The sequence below is a fragment of the Grampus griseus genome (assembly GCF_964374135.1).
Source record: "Grampus griseus genome assembly, chromosome: 17".
Classification (NCBI taxonomy): Eukaryota; Metazoa; Chordata; class Mammalia; order Artiodactyla; family Delphinidae; genus Grampus; species Grampus griseus.
This window is the reverse complement of record NC_139011.1, coordinates 18,256,093-18,271,710: the sequence shown is the minus strand read 5'-3', so window position 1 is coordinate 18,271,710 and position 15,618 is coordinate 18,256,093. Positions and strand designations below refer to the sequence as shown.

At 37.9% G+C, this 15,618-nt stretch overlaps 1 protein-coding gene across 2 annotated transcripts in view; it reads left to right on the top strand.

The window, feature by feature from the left end:
• MTBP (MDM2 binding protein) overlaps positions 1-15,618 on the top strand; it is a gene marked incomplete at its 3' end in the record, with an annotated part of 71,745 nt that overhangs the window by 40,275 nt on the left and 15,852 nt on the right. The window contains exons 14-16 of one of the 2 annotated variants that reach the window (XM_082675231.1): positions 4,656-4,811; positions 9,517-9,655; positions 15,163-15,318. In XM_082675231.1, coding sequence (XP_082531357.1) covers positions 4,656-4,811; positions 9,517-9,655; positions 15,163-15,318 — 451 coding nt within the window. The remainder of the gene's footprint in view (positions 1-4,655; positions 4,812-9,516; positions 9,656-15,162; positions 15,319-15,618) is intronic. The other variant, XM_082675230.1, reaches the window with a different exon arrangement.

The window sequence follows — 15,618 nt, the reverse complement described above, 5'->3', positions numbered from 1 at the left end:
TAAATTTTGTATTTAGAAATATTAAGTATCTTGTTTCACTGATTTTTAAAGAAAAGGTTTAAGAATGCTGAACAATTTTTAAATAAAAAACTGTTCAGTGTGTTACAAAACAAATACCAAAATAGCAGTATTGACATTTTGCTCCAGGATTGTGGTCACTACTCTGAGTTTCCCACATCTTTTTTAAATCTATAGAACCCAGTGCAGCCCTGATTGGTGGTCCATCTGCTGATACTTTTAGATATTTTACACTCTATTTTTCTTAGTTAAGTCCTGAGTTATTACTAGCTTTCTTAGGAAAAGCATTCTTTTGCTAATTCGTTTTTAGACTTTAGTCCAGTATTTTTCTCCCAAATCTTTATCTGCCACTTGTGTTGCAAACTCACTTGTGTAGAGATTATTTTTCACCTAGGTAAATTATCCTGCTCATAACCCTATTAAACCTTATCTGTTTTCTCTCTCTGTTGCCCAGTCATCAAGGTCAATAGGAGGTCATATCCTGCTCTTCAGATTGCCCGTTATTGTAATATAATTGACAGTTTTAATAAGCATAGGTCAGGTTCATTATTTAAGTATGTTTTTAGCATTAATAAAAATTTGGGGCTAATTTCTGTAGCACATTACTTACTGTGCATCTTTCAGATGAAAGCAAATCTTTGACAACTTTTCATTTTAGATGGCTCCCAGAAGATGGTAAGAAAATAAAAAGCTTCAACTGAAGCTTCATCTTCACTAAGAAAATGTAATAAAAGCAGCATTTATTACAACTCTTACTTTACCATTACTAATGTTCTTGACTGCAGAAATCATGTGTTACTTATTTTGGATCAGAACTGGATTGAGCCTGGCAACATCCAGGTTGGTGAGGTGGGATTTTACAGAGGCGTCCAGCTATTCCCTTGTATTATTTATGTGCCAGCCTCACACAGTGTGATGGAATATGCTTTACTCCTCTGTATCTAAGGGCACAGCACAGTGCTTTGCAGACAGTACATACTCAATAAATATTTGTTGAATTGAATTCTCTACGAATTTATAGTTCACTATTTTATTATAGAAGAAAATGTTATTAGTTCAGAAGTGTTTTAAAAATGAAATATTTTTATAAAAGTAGTACATGGGTATAGTTAAAAATTTCAAATGCTATTGAAAAACCTAAAATGGAAAACAGCAGTGCCCTGCCTTCTCCCCATCTTTCTGTCTCTGTCCACAGGCAGCTGCCCTCAGCTCTTCCGGCTGGTTTTCCTTGACCTTTCCTCCAGCTTTATGAATAACATATGTATGCTGTTATTTCTTGATTTACCAGTTTTAGACATTATCTTAATGCCTAACTATGGAACTGAATACTTAGCTTTCCCACATCAACTTCCCTTTCCCTTTCCATCCTTTACAGTGAAATCATGAATTGGGGTTAAACTAATGGTTAGTTTTAACATTTCCTCCTCCCTCTGTCCCTCCCTCTTCCTTCCTTCCCTCCTTCCTCCCTCCCTCCCTTCCTCCTTCCCTCCCTCCCTCCCTCCCTCCTTCTCTCCCTTTCTTTCTTTCTTTCTTTGTTTCCCTCTCTCTCTCTCCCTCCCTTCCTTTGTCTCTTCCTGTCTAGCTATCCATCTACCTACCTACCTATGTACCTATGTATAAGTTTACTGCTGAGTCATGTAGTATATGATGATGGTCAACTCTCCTTTCTTGTATAATCTTTTTTTTTTTAAGGTTGATAATCACCTTATTTTTAATTTGCCCATTCTTCTGTACAGGCAAAATACTGTTATGTTTTCCCAGAGCCTCCAACATTTCTGCCACACATCTTATCAGTAAATTTATTGCATGTTCAAACTCAGTAGTTCCTTTTTATTTCTCATAGTTTTTTTTTTTTCTGGAGTGTTTCATATTTTACTGTATTTTAGACAAAATGCTTCCTTAGACCTACTGACATCTTAAGAGACTCCTGTTTCCTCTTCTCTTCTTTTGGAATCTCCTGTTTTCTAGACCCCTTGTCCTCCCTTTTTCTTTGAATTCCCCTCTTGTTTGGTTGGAGCATATCTTGCAGTAGCTTCCTGAGTAAAAGTTCATTCATGGGGTATACATTTTTCAAGCTCTTGCATGTCTGAAAATATCTTCACTAGATTGATAATCCATATAGACTTCCAGGTTAAAAATTGTTTACCCTTAGAATTTTGAAGACATTGTCCCATTGTCTTTTTTTTTTTTTCTTTGGCCACGTGGCACGGCATGCGGGAGCCCTGACCAAGGATCACACCTGTGTCCCCTACAGTGGAACAGCAGAGTCTTAACCACTGGACCACCAGGGAAGTCCCTATCCCATTGTGTTTTATGTTGCTGTGTTCCTGTTGACAAATCTCATACTAGTCTTATCCTTTGAAGTGGCCTATTTTTGGTTTCTTTTTACCCCTTCTAGAACTTTTACCTCCAGAAGCTTTGTCTCCGAAGGCTTTACTCTGAATCATAATGTGCGTGTTCCCCTTTCCCCCCCTCTCCAATGTATTGAGCTGTGTATTTTTTTTTTTCTTTTTTTTTGGCGGTACGCGGGCCTCTCACTGCTGTGGCCTCTCCCATTGCGGAGCACAGGCTCCGGATGCGCAGGCCCAGAGGCCATGGCTCACGGGCCCAGCCACTCCGCGGCATGTGGGATCCTCCCAGACCGGGGCACGAACCTGTGTCCCCTGCATCGGCAGGTGGACTCTCAACCACTGCGCCACCAGGGAAGCCCTGAGCTGTGTACTTGATGAGCCATATCAACAGAAGATTCACGTTCTTAAGTCTGAAAATTTTTACCTCTGTAATAATTTTTTCTCCCATTTTCTTGTTTTCTTTCTAGAACTCTAATTAGTTATATGTCAGCTTTTTTTGGACAGAATGCCTGCTTTTCCTTCCTGTTTCCATATTATTATCTCTTCGTTCTAGTTTCTGGGAGATGTCTTGCAGCTTTTAAAAATTTGAGCTCTCATGTGATTAATTTTAAAAAATATTTTCTTGTTCATTGACTTCCTTTATCAGAGCATCCTGTATTTGTTTCATGAGTATAGTATCTTCTCTTATTTCGACGAGAGTATTAATTATGGCAAGTTTTCTTTTGTTCCCTGGAATGTTTTTATTTCTGCTGGGCTCCTGTTTTCTTTTTGCTTGCTTTAGCCTCTCCTTTTCATCCTGGACTTTTTTTTAGCTTGGAGGGGCCTAGTAAATAATACCTGTTTTCTCTCCCAAATTTGGAACCAATTGAGAAATAAACTTAAGAAACACACTGATGGAGATAAATTACAGATAAATTACTGAGTTGAAGGATATGACTTTTTAGATCTATGGTGGGTTTTCTTCTACATATACCCAGAATTGAATTTAGCCCCTGAATGACAGCCAGAGCGGGACACCTGCAGATCAACCCTGACCGGGCAGGGCCCTCACTGCATTGCAGAGAGTGTGTATCCTAAGAACTTGCTAGCTCAGATGAAAGTTGGAGAGGAAAGGTTTAATCAGAACGTGCCTAGTTTCTTCTCCAGACTAGCTCAGTGAGTGATGGGAGGGAAAGGGGAGCTGGGAGCATTACTGAATCAAAGTCCTTACACGTCTAAACATAAGACCATGGAAATGCAGAGTCCCTTCTCCCCTCAGTACCTTTCTTTAGATGTCTAGTGATTTTTTTTCTGTCTGTCCTAAGTGGGAAATTTTATGTCTCACTATAATGTAATATCTGGGAAGCTTCAAGAGTGGTGGAGTAGCTACTTAACATTTTGGTTGTGAGCTCCTATCCTTAATTCCACTGTAATGTCAGTATCAAGCTCTTTTCTATGGGGGCATTCAGTTTTTGAAAAGGAGAATCCTTTAGTCTTTTCAGTGGGGCATTTGTAGCTGCTAGCTTTCTGGCCCCAGGGTTGGAGTCTGACCTTTCAGGATGTAGACTCTTACTTAATCTCTTAGTTGTAACTCCAGCATCAGTACCACCTTTTAATGTTCCTGACATTCTGCAGTCTGAGACTCCTTTTCTGTTTCTACCCCAAAAAATGAGAGCAGAGTCATCTGGCTTGAGGGCTGGAGGCTAGATACAGAACGTCCATGTGTGTCTAGTCTTGTTTTAGCTCAGGACCTTCCTGATACCTCTGCAGGCACCCAAGTTAACACTTCCTCTGCTCTGCAAACTCTCAGTTACCACTCCAGCATTATCTTATCTTCCAAAATTTGTTGAAAACTGTCACTATTTATTGTCTTCTTTTGTTGTCCTCTTTTATTCCTCTGTTGTGATTTTAAGTTTTGGGTGGGAGAAGAAATAGATGGAAATGGCCAAACCACCACATTTAACTGAAAGTCTTACAGGTTTTATTTTCACATAAACACCAACATAAGGCTGTTCTTCATGCTCTGCAGTGTATTCCTGAAAAGTTCCGTAAACTTGCCTTTACCGTTGGTCACCTTTTAGTGTTAACAAGTCACTGTATTTCTGTTTATCTCACAAAACTGGAAATTCTACCGTTACCTTCAAATGGGACTAAATTGAAAACAGGCCTACCCAGGAACGTTGATTTGCTGGAGAGATTCATTTGTTTTATTTTTGAAAATATTTCCCATAAAAGACTAGTAGATGAGCTCGCAAGGCTTTAAAATGACAGTTATATTGTTAATCATATTGATTTGTTGTCTTACAGAAAGGAGAAAGTTAGCAAAGCAGCCAGAAGTACTTTCTGTGGATGAACTCAAAAGTCTATTAATACTCACAAGGGAATGCTTTTTCGATCATTTTGATGCTATTATCCCTAAAACAAGTCTAATAAAGACAGACAACACCTCCAATAGGTTAAATGGTAAGTTTTCTGTTACTTTAAACATTAGTTCTTTTTTGTGTGTGGCATTTATGATGGTTATTTATTATTAAAACTAATGAAATATATCAATCAAATAAAAATCTATCATAAATTTTAATAGTGATATATACTTGTATATACAAGTATGTATGTATATATAATAAGCTGTATTTTTCATCATTTAAACAGTAGAAATTCTCTGATAATTTCTTTCTTGAAGCATGTTCAGTATAATTGTTTCTGAGCAGAGGGAGAAACACTTTAAGGTGATTCCCCTTAAAACTGTTACTAAGCTACTAGAATGGATGGATTTCCATTAAGCTATGTTTTCATAAGATAAAAAAAGTAGAACCTACTCAGTAAATTTAATATAGTTAAAAGTACATATAATAAGATGCTCCACATTTGCCATTTATTATAGCAGGAACAGTACCAAGCTTCTACTGAGGGAGCAGGAAATAATTTCTATATTAACTTGCATTTCTTTCTGTTTTCCTGGTTTCCATTCTTGTGATGAATTTGAATAGAGTGAAGCTTTTCAAGATCTAACAAAGAAGCATTTGAAGATTGCCTGGCATTTTAAAAGTACAGGATAATTTTTTTGTTTTTATTCTGTGAGAATCATTTTTATTCGTACATTAATAAGAAAATGACCAAAGAATCAAGTTAATAATAATGTTTGTTGAGTGCCTTTTCTCTGTTTGATGCCATGAAGGCACACAAAGAAGTAAAAATTTGGGTCCTTGGCTTTCTACAGGCTTATGATCTGTTTGGAAAACAAAATATAAATACAGCATCTAGTGCCACATTTAAGGGCCCAGGCTTCTGGAGATAGACTGCCAGGGTTTAAATCTCAGCTTTGTCACTTGTTAGCCGTATGTCTTTGGGCAGGTTATTTAATCTCTCCGTATCTCTGTTTCCTCATGTTTCAAATGGGGATGATAATATTACCCAGTTACTAGGGTTATTATGAGGATTAACTGAGTTGATACATGTAAAACACTTAGAACACAATCAGTGCCAAAAAATTGTTACCTGTTGTTTGTATTTTCATTATCACTATTGTTAATATCAGTACCAAAGTTAAATAGTGCGTAGTAATCTGAAAGATGTTGGAGACAGTATAAGGTTACTTGTAAGTGCAAGATATGTTCAGTAAGTGAGAGAGCATGGCTTCTTGGTTATAGCATGGGCTCTGGAGCAATACTAACAAGGCTGAATCCCAGCTCTGTACCTTACTCCTGTCTTTTAAATCATCTCTAGATTACTTATAATACCTAATACAATGTAAATAGTTATAAATACAATGTCAATGCCATGTAAATAGTTGCCAGCAAACACCAAATTCAAGTTTTGCTTTTTGGAACTTTCTGGAATTTTTTTTCGCCCAAATATTTTTTATCTATGGTTGCTTGAATCTGTGGATGTGGAACTCGTGGATACAGAGGGTCAACTGTACACCTACATGCAAATTACAGCAAAAGAAGCAGCAAGGTCAGTTATATTTCATATTCTGACCCATTATTTGCAACCATGCACACTAGGAGTTATTAGGAATTGTTAGGGTTATTGATCCGTTTTTTTTTTTCTTTTTTTTGTGAAAACTCTAGCATGTGTAACAAATGAGAGTATAGACATACCATTTTATTTACTCATTGCCATAACTTGCTAAAGACTTTCATAATGCCAAATGTTATATCTGAACTCAAAAAACAGTGTCCTTTACCTGGGACTGTTGGGGCACATAAACACTGCATAAATGACTTTTCTGGATAATGCTATAAGATCACAATTTTCTGATTTCAAATACTTTAATAAGAATCTTCTAGTGTATGTTTATAATTCTTGCCCTATTAATAAACACAATCTACCAATTATAACCTTTTTTTGGTGATTCATTCATATTTTGAAATGTAAGGCTATCATGGCCTGTATTCATTAGCCACATATTGTTATCTGAAATATTACTTTCCTTTTTGTTTGCTGTGATTTATGATTTTGTAGGGCAGTTTTTGTTTGTTTGTTTGTTTTTTGTGGTACGCGGGCCTCTCACTGTTGTGACCTCTCCCGTTGCGGAGCACAGGCTCCGGACGCGCAGGCTCAGCGGCCATGGCTCACGGGCCTAGCCGCTCCGCGGCATGTGGGATCTTCCCGGACCGGGGCACGAACCCGTGTCCCCTGCATCGGCAGGCGGACTCTCAACCACTGCGCCACCAGGGAAGCCCTGTAGGGCAGTTTTGAGTCCTTACTTACCTTTTGTATCACTTCCATTTCTTTGTTTCTCCTGTAAAGTAAAGCACTTTTTTTTTTTGTGGTACGCGGGCCTCTCACTGCTGTGGCTTCTCCCGTTGCGGAGCACAGACTCCGGACGCGCAGGCCCAGCGGCCATGGCTCACGTGCCCAGCCGCTCCGCGGCACGTGGGATCCTCCCGGACCCGGGCACGAACCCGCGTCTCCTGCATTGGCAGGCAGGTTCTCAACCACTGCGCCACCAGGGAAGCCCCTAAAACACTGTTTTAAAATGAAGTGGTAGGGCTTCCCCAGTGGTCCAGTGGCTAAGACTCTGTGCTCCCAATGCACGGGGCCTGGGTTCGATTCCAGGTCAGGGAACTAGATCCCACATGCAACAACTAAGAGTTTGCATGCTGCAAATAAAGATCCCGCATGCTGCAACTAAGACCCAGTACAGCCAAATGAATAGATATTTTTTAAAAATAAATAAATAAAATGAAGCAGCGTATTTGGTTTCTCAGAGGCTCCTTTTTGATTGTCAGCATGGCTCCGTGTCCTGCTTGCCACATAAATAAAATATTGTATTTCATTTTATTGTAAGAATTAAGTTATTCCCCAAAAGACATGATACATATGAATGTTTGCCTATCCATTCCTTAATATTTAGCCTGTGTCACTTATATTTATGTAGATTGTATAGTCAAAGTTAATAATTAATTATATTGTAATATTTAGGAATAATTAATGTTAACTTTTATTTAAAATGGCTTGTATTCTTTGTGAACACAGCCTGTAACTGTTCAGAACTGCTAATGATTTTTTTCTTTATACTTTTTTCGAAAAGCCATGCCAACATTATAAAGTAGATTATTTCATCATAAAGCTCATTATTCTATAAAATAGTATTTCACCACCCTTATTAAAAAATGGGAAGTGCTATATTTGGATGGTCTTTGGTTGGGGCTGTCCAGTATAGGCATTAAAAATATTTTAAGCTATTTGACTAAATAGTTTAATAAGTAAAGGAAAAATACTATGCAGTTGGCTTCTGTTTTCATTTATGATTAATTTTTTTCTTTTTTGTTCAAAAATTTCTTACCAAATCATTATCACTTTGTAAGACCCCAAACTATAAAATGGGTATTTTTGTCAGGGTTGATGGTTAGTCAAATAGCTAATGTCCAGTAATTTTCAGTCAGTTTATTAGTGTGTAATAGTTCAAACAATTTAAAACACCAGATAGTTTTTGAATCCAAAATGTAGTACAGTTAGTTATTTTGCCAGTGTTAAAACAGTTGGGATGTACTCATAATTTATAATGAGAATGGAAGGTGTCCCTGTATGTTTTTGATGAGAATTGCAGTGTTATCAACAATCTCAGTGTTAGTTCATTGAAGCATACTGGCTGGAAAGATAAGCACACCCTTACATATAATATTTTATTAGTGGTAGAATAATATTTAACGTTAGCGATTTACTTGAAAATGTGTGTTAAGGCATCTTACACTAATACATAGTGAGAATTATTTCTAAAGTAACCTTTACCTGCAAACATCGTAAGTTATTTATGGTATTACTGTACTTTTGAGAATGAGGTAATCTCTCTTTTTTTTTTTAATGATTCTCACTTTTTTTTAATATAAATTTATTTATTTATTTTTGGGCGCTTTTGATTTTCGTTGCTGTGCACAGGCTTTCTCTAGTTGCAGCGAGCGGGGGCTACTCTTCGTTGCGGTGCGTGGGCTTCTCATTGCAGTGGCTTCTCTTGTTGCGGAGCACAGTCTCTAGGCACACGGGCTTCAGTAGTTGTGGCACGCGGGCTCAGTAGTTGTGGCTCGCGGGCTCAAGAGCACAGGCTCAGTAGTTGTGGCGCACGGGCTCTAGAGCGCAGGCTCAGTAGTTGTGGCTCACAGGCTTAGTTGCTCTGCAGCATGTGGGATCTTCCTGGACCAGGGCTCGAACCTGTGTTCCCTGCATTGGCAGGCGTATTCTTAACCACTGCGCCACAAGGGAAGTCCGGTAATCTCTTTTAAAGATATGAATTTCTCAGGATACTGGTGATAATTCCTCTTTGTAGTATGGAAATCACATAATATATCCAGTATATTCTCCACAGAGTTGTCTCCTTTCCATTTAAAACTAATTTCACAAAAATAACAAAGTTATGCTTTCATTCCATATGAGTTTTTACAGTGCTAATTTATCTTCTGAATTCTAGCTCATAACTTTTATTATGAGGAGATAGTAAAATAAAGCTTAATACTGATTTTTTTTTTCATTTCCAAAAAACTTTTCTATGGTATTTTGCACAGTTCAGGCCATCAGAGATATCCTTAATAAATGCCCGAGGTAAGTACTGTACAATTAATCGAATTTGCCTTTATACACATGCACATGTGCACACACACACAATGTATGTATGTATCTACATACATTTTTATATAGCAAAATTCAGTATGTTAACACCTTTCAGTACTTACATATTTCTCTTCAGATTCTAATCCAGTGGAACATATTTCTTCAAGTCTAGTGGAAACCAATCCTCTGGAGTGGCCAGAAAGGCATGTTCTTCAAAACTTGGAAACTTTTGAAAAAGCTAAACAAAAAATGAGGTAATATTTAAATAGCTCAGTATTTTTTAATGACTTTTTAAATCTTAATCCTTGTATTTATGAGATATTAGTAGTTTATGGTTTTATTATAAAAGAAATATATGCTTACTATAAATCCATAGATAGATAGAGCACTACAGAGTAGTGTGTCCACGAAATGCTCTTTTTCTACTACCTTCTACTTGTACTTTCTAGGTGTACATAATCACAGTTAACATTTTAGTGGATGTCTTTCCAGACCATCTTCTATAGATATACACAGGTATATGAATATGTAAGAAAAATTTAGACAATACAGGAACATGTAAAATGAAGAAAGAGTACTCTTCTTCTTTGAGCTATTTTAAACTCTTCCTGTTTTACATTTTTATGTTTGTGTAGTATCTATTAACTATCTCTAAGAGGCAGAGTTTATTTTTGTTTTGTTTTTGGTTCAATACATAGTCGGCACTCAGTACATAATTGTTGAGTGGTAGAATAATGGAATAAAGAGAAGGGATTTGGCTCTCTTGCATTGCCCTCCTCCAACTCACTTCCCCCAAATCACATTTTTATCTTTAGATCCTCTGCTGATAACATTTATGACTTGCTATAACATTTGTGACTTGCTATAACAACATTTTGTTCATAGATGTCAACAGATTTATTGAGTACCAACTACGTGTCAGGCTGTCCTCTTAGAGGAGTAACCAGACAAGTAAATGTAATACTTATAAATTACTCTATGTGTAATGACTGAAACAGAGGGACTGAAGGAGAGTAATTTTACTTGCTGTGGGCGTGGAGAGATGAGGTGGATGGTCAGGGATGGCTCCCTGAGGAGGTTACATTGGAGCTGAGACCTAATGGATAAATGGGTGAAGCACATTCAGTCACACAGGACCTTATAGGTTTTCATACAGACTCTGGATTATATTGTATGTGCATTGGTAAACTTTTGATGGATTTTATACCAAAGAGTGACGTGATCTGATTTTGCAAAATCACTTTTACTCTTTCATGGCGAATAGATTGTAGGAGGAGGATACTAGGAACGGACAGATCAGTTGGGTGGCTTTTTCTGTAGGCTGAGAGATAACTTTGATTTCTAACTAGAGTAGTAGTGGAGAACAAGTTTGGGATATATTTTGGTGCTTATTAGCTGGGGAAAAAACCTTCTTGTGATGGACTGGATGTGGAGGACAGGGAAAGAGAGGCAACCAAGACAGTTTAGATTTCTGGCTTGAACAGCATGTGAGTGGCGTTCTCACTTATGATTTGGGGAAGATTGGAGAGAAGTTGGAGTAAGGACAGATTTGGGGAGAAAAATCGAGAGTTCTGCTTTAAGGATGCTAAGTTTGCTCTATGGCTTATGCAAGTGGACATGTTAGGTGGATCAGAGGAGAAATCTGGAAGTCAGTTTGCAGTTGTCATTAAAAGGGTTTTTCTAAATACATGCTAGTGCATGAGATCACTTGGTGAGACCATGTAGAAAAAGGAAAGAGGGCTTAAGACCATTCCTTGAAGGTTTCTAACGTTTATAGGTCAGGAGGGAAATGACAATCTAGAAAGAAGGTTGAGAAAAGGACAGGTTACCCATAAAAGAACTTGCATTTCTTGCCCGTGATTATTTATTTTTTTCTAAATGTCTATTTATTTGTTTTTATTTTTGTTTGTATTGGGTCTTTGTTGCTGTGTGCAAGCTTTCTCTAGTTGTGGTGAGCGGGGGCTACTCTTCACTGTGGTGCACGGGCTTCTCATTGTCGTGGCTTCTCTTGATGCAGAGCACACGCTCTGGGCGCAGGGGCTTCAGTAGTCGTGGCATGTGGGTTCTAGGGCACAAGCTCAGTAGTTGTAGCGCACGGGTTCAGTAGTTGTGGCTCGTGGGCTCCAGAGCACAGGCTCAGTAGTTGTGGCGCATGGGCTTAGTAGCTCCGTGACATGTGGGCTCTTCCGGGACCAGGGCTTGAACCTGTGTCCCCTGCATTGGCAGGCAGATTCTTAACCACTGCACCACCAGGAAAGCCCACCCGTGAATTTTAGATTGTATATTTTAACTTCCCATTGTGAAAGGGGAGGAAATTAACATCTCTACTTCTCTTCACCATTTATCCTTCTTCTTTCTCTGGCACCTTATGTTATTTGCAATAGGCAATTTTTTTTTTCTTGAAGTCATTTTTCTTGCACCTCTCTGACTTGCTACTCTGATTTGGACTGACCCTTTCTACCTGCACAACTGTTATCCTGGTATTTCTTTTGAATACATTTCTAGATTAGAACTGCATTTTCTTGGATCTCGTATCTTAATGAGAAGTCAGATGCAACATGGATTTTTGTTCCTTAATAGGTATTTTACCCTGTCTGGGACTTTTAGAATTTTCTATTTTCCATCATGTTCTGAAATTACATGAGGCCATCATGGTGTGAACTATTCTGGTCTCAAGCCTTTTGTCTTTTTTTCAGCTCTGGGAGAAGCGAGAATTCTACCATTGAACCACCAATGCCTTACGGCTCCGGGAGATGTTCTTCTATTATTTCTTTAATAGTAGTCTTCCTTCTGTTTTCTTTTTTCTTCTCTCTTCTCTGTAATATCTGTTTTAACTAATTTTAGATGTCCTGGATTGATTTTTCATTCAAATTTGATTCTTCTCTCAATAATCCATTTCTTCATCTTTTCTGCTCTACATTCTAGGATATTTCCTTGACCTTCACTTCCATCGTTTCTATTAAATTTTTGGCAGCCATTTTTAAAATTCCTAATAATTCTTTTTTGTTATCTACCCTATTTTTTTCATAGCTACCTGTTCTTTTAATAATGAGAATTGAGAAGATACTATAAGAATATTAATTGGAGTTTTCTTTTAACTTGTTTTATCTGTTCCTTAAATGATCCTTTCAATCTGTTTTATTTGCTCCTCTGGTGTTTTTCTCTTAGGTGTAGTTCTTTAGTGTCTGGTGGCCCTTGATTCTTCATAGCTAAGAATTTAGTACTAGGCTATGTTATACTGGTAGTTGCATACATTTTCTCTATATATGTGTAGTTCTGTTCCCTACCTGCTCACACCTGAATTAATGCTGGGGGAGGGGAGATATAGGGCCCCTGGGGGTATCAAAAGGCAGGTAGCCTTGGTCCTTTACCCATAACTAAATTAATGAGGCTTTATTCTGGGGGCTCCACCACCAACAGTAGGACAGGCACATAGTTCTGGATTTCACAGTTTCGGTTTTTGACTTGGAGGTAAAAGCATGGGGATAAGATGTGGTGTGGGAGGGTCGTACTAGAACAAGAGTTCTAGTAGAGTTCTGAAAATATGTCACCTGATTTCTGCCTGTTGCCACTCCAAGCTCAAGTTTAGACTCCCTCTGTGGCTTTGTGGGATGGAAAAAAGAAGACATGTTCTACCTTTTTTGTAGGTTTCTCTCTAATTCTTGTTGAGGCTCTTGTTCTAGTTTATTCCTGAAATTCATTGAACTCTTTGGTCCACTGTTTTTCCTTCTTCCTTTTTTCAATCCTATTATAGACTTAGTGCCCAGTACTTCGATTTTTATTTGTTTGAGTGGAAAGGTTAATGTGTATGTTTAATCCACCATCTTGAACTAGAAGAAGCTTGCTTGTCATTTAAGTCTAGCTCAAATAGCACCTTTCTCTTAAGACTTTTATAAATGATGCAGTTAAAAAACTGTGTTATTACTTCTTTCATGAAACTTATTTTATTGTACCTTTTCTACCTCATTCTACATTGGTGTATTTATCTCTTTTCACTCTCCTCACCTTCTTTCTCCTACTTCAAGTCATACCTCTACACAGTTGAGAGCAGTGATTATGAGTCTGTAAATTATCATCAGTGAACTCTTTTTTCAGTACCTTACAATGATAATTGCAGAGTAAATGCTCAATCAATATTTGTGGACACTTCAAAATATGGGAAAATACCATCAAATTCTTGGCTGGGGACAAAAGTTATGTTATATATTTTCATAATTTGTTTTGTGTTAAAGCAGGTTCAGCTGGAATACAGGACCATTACATAGTGAAATTTAAAAGTCATAAGAATTTGGTTTTAGACAAACTCAGTCACCTGTTGTGTGACTTTGTTGCCTCATCTTTAAGATGGGGATAACAATCCCAGTTCTACTCCAAAGCTGTGAAAATTTAATGAGATAATGTATGAAAAAATACTTTGTAAGCTTGAAAACAATAAACAAAGTGTTGTCAGTATTTTTTGTTTTGTTTTTAACCTAAGACATATCTTGATAGTATAATTCATCACAAACTGGGCTTTTAAATTGCTCTGATATTCTTGTGTCCTGGGTTCTATGTAAATGCAAAGTATACATTTCCCCATTGCAACTGGCTTATAAAATGATTGAGAGTAATATTCATTAAGATTTTGTGAGTCACTATTAAAGAATGGCCACACAGAAATTAAATTAAACTCATAATGTAGTTCCTGCCCTCCTGGAGTATAAAGTTCAGAGAAAATATTTAAGTGTTTTTCTGTTTGACTATTTTTATTAGATTTATATTTTCAATTTAAAAATAAAGGGAGGGCTTCCCTGGTTGCACAGTCGTTGGGAGTCCACTTGCCAATGCAAGGGACATGGGTTCCAGCCCTGGTCTGGGAAGATCCCACATGCCATGGAGCAGCTAAACCTGTGCGCCACAACTACTGAGCCTGTGCTCTAAAGCCTGCAAGCCACAACTACTGAGCCCGTGTGCCACAACTACTGAAGCCCATGCGCCTAGAGCCCGTGCTCCACAACAAGAGAAGCCACTGCAATGGGAAGCCCGTGCACTACAACGAAGAGTAGCCCCCACTCACTGCAACTGGAGAAAACCCACGCACAGCAACAAAGACCCAGTGCAGCCAAGAATGAATAATAAATAAATAAATAAATAAATAAGGGAATAGGAAGAGGAAAGAGGCACTGTCATGTTTAGAAATATGTCTAAAGCCATAATGTCAACATTTTAATCATAAAATTATCAGTAAAAATGCTTGATTTGAGTGCTTAAATAATCAGGAAATAGTTGAATTAATATAAAGTCAGGAAATTAATGTTCCGTGTAGGTATTGAAAGATTTTATTTTTGCTTTGGTGACAGAGTAATGTCATGATCTGTGACTCAGTGCTTGATAAAACCTTAAGCATTCTCTGAAACTATTTTCCTCTTTACCGTTTTTAAAACTTTCTGGAACTTTTTGGGTTCATAGAGTTATAGAATAGAACAAGTATCTAATTCAGAATCAGTCTAGTTCTGACTCTGTCTATTTATTGATTGATTGATTGATTGATTGTACGCGGGCCTCTCACTGTTGTGGCCTCTCCCGTTGCGGAGCACAGGCTCCGGACGCGCAGGCTCAGCGGCCATGGCTCACGGGCCCAGCCGCCCCGCGGCATGTGGGATCTTACCGGACCGGGGCGCGAACCCGTGTCCCCTGCATCGGCAGGCAGACTCTCAACCACTGCGCCACCAGGGAAGCCCTAATCCACTTTTAATAAATCTACATAACATTTTTTTCTCAGAACTGGTTCATTACCTCGTTCATCTGAACAGTTACTGGGCCACAAAGAGGGTCCACGGGATTCAGTCACATTATTGGATGCTAAAGAATTGCTGAAATTCTTTACCTCAGATGGATTACCAATTGGAGATCTTCAACCTTTACAGATTCAGAAAGGGTAAGTTATAAACTTACAATTTCAACTAATTTTTAAGCAATCATTTAAAAAACACATGGCATCTCATTTCTCCAGTTAATTAATGCTCTGTGACACTTTGACAAATTCTACACGTTTGAGCCCAGCATTTATCAATTGGCCTTAATCCTCACATTTTACCTTAGCCAAATGTCCTACTGTTTTGTAGCATTGACTGTAAGGGAAACAGGAATAATAAAAGCAACCTCAGCATATTTCTCTTAGAAATCAGCTTCTACTTTGTATACAGATGACAATACTTTTTAAGAAAAAATTGTAATT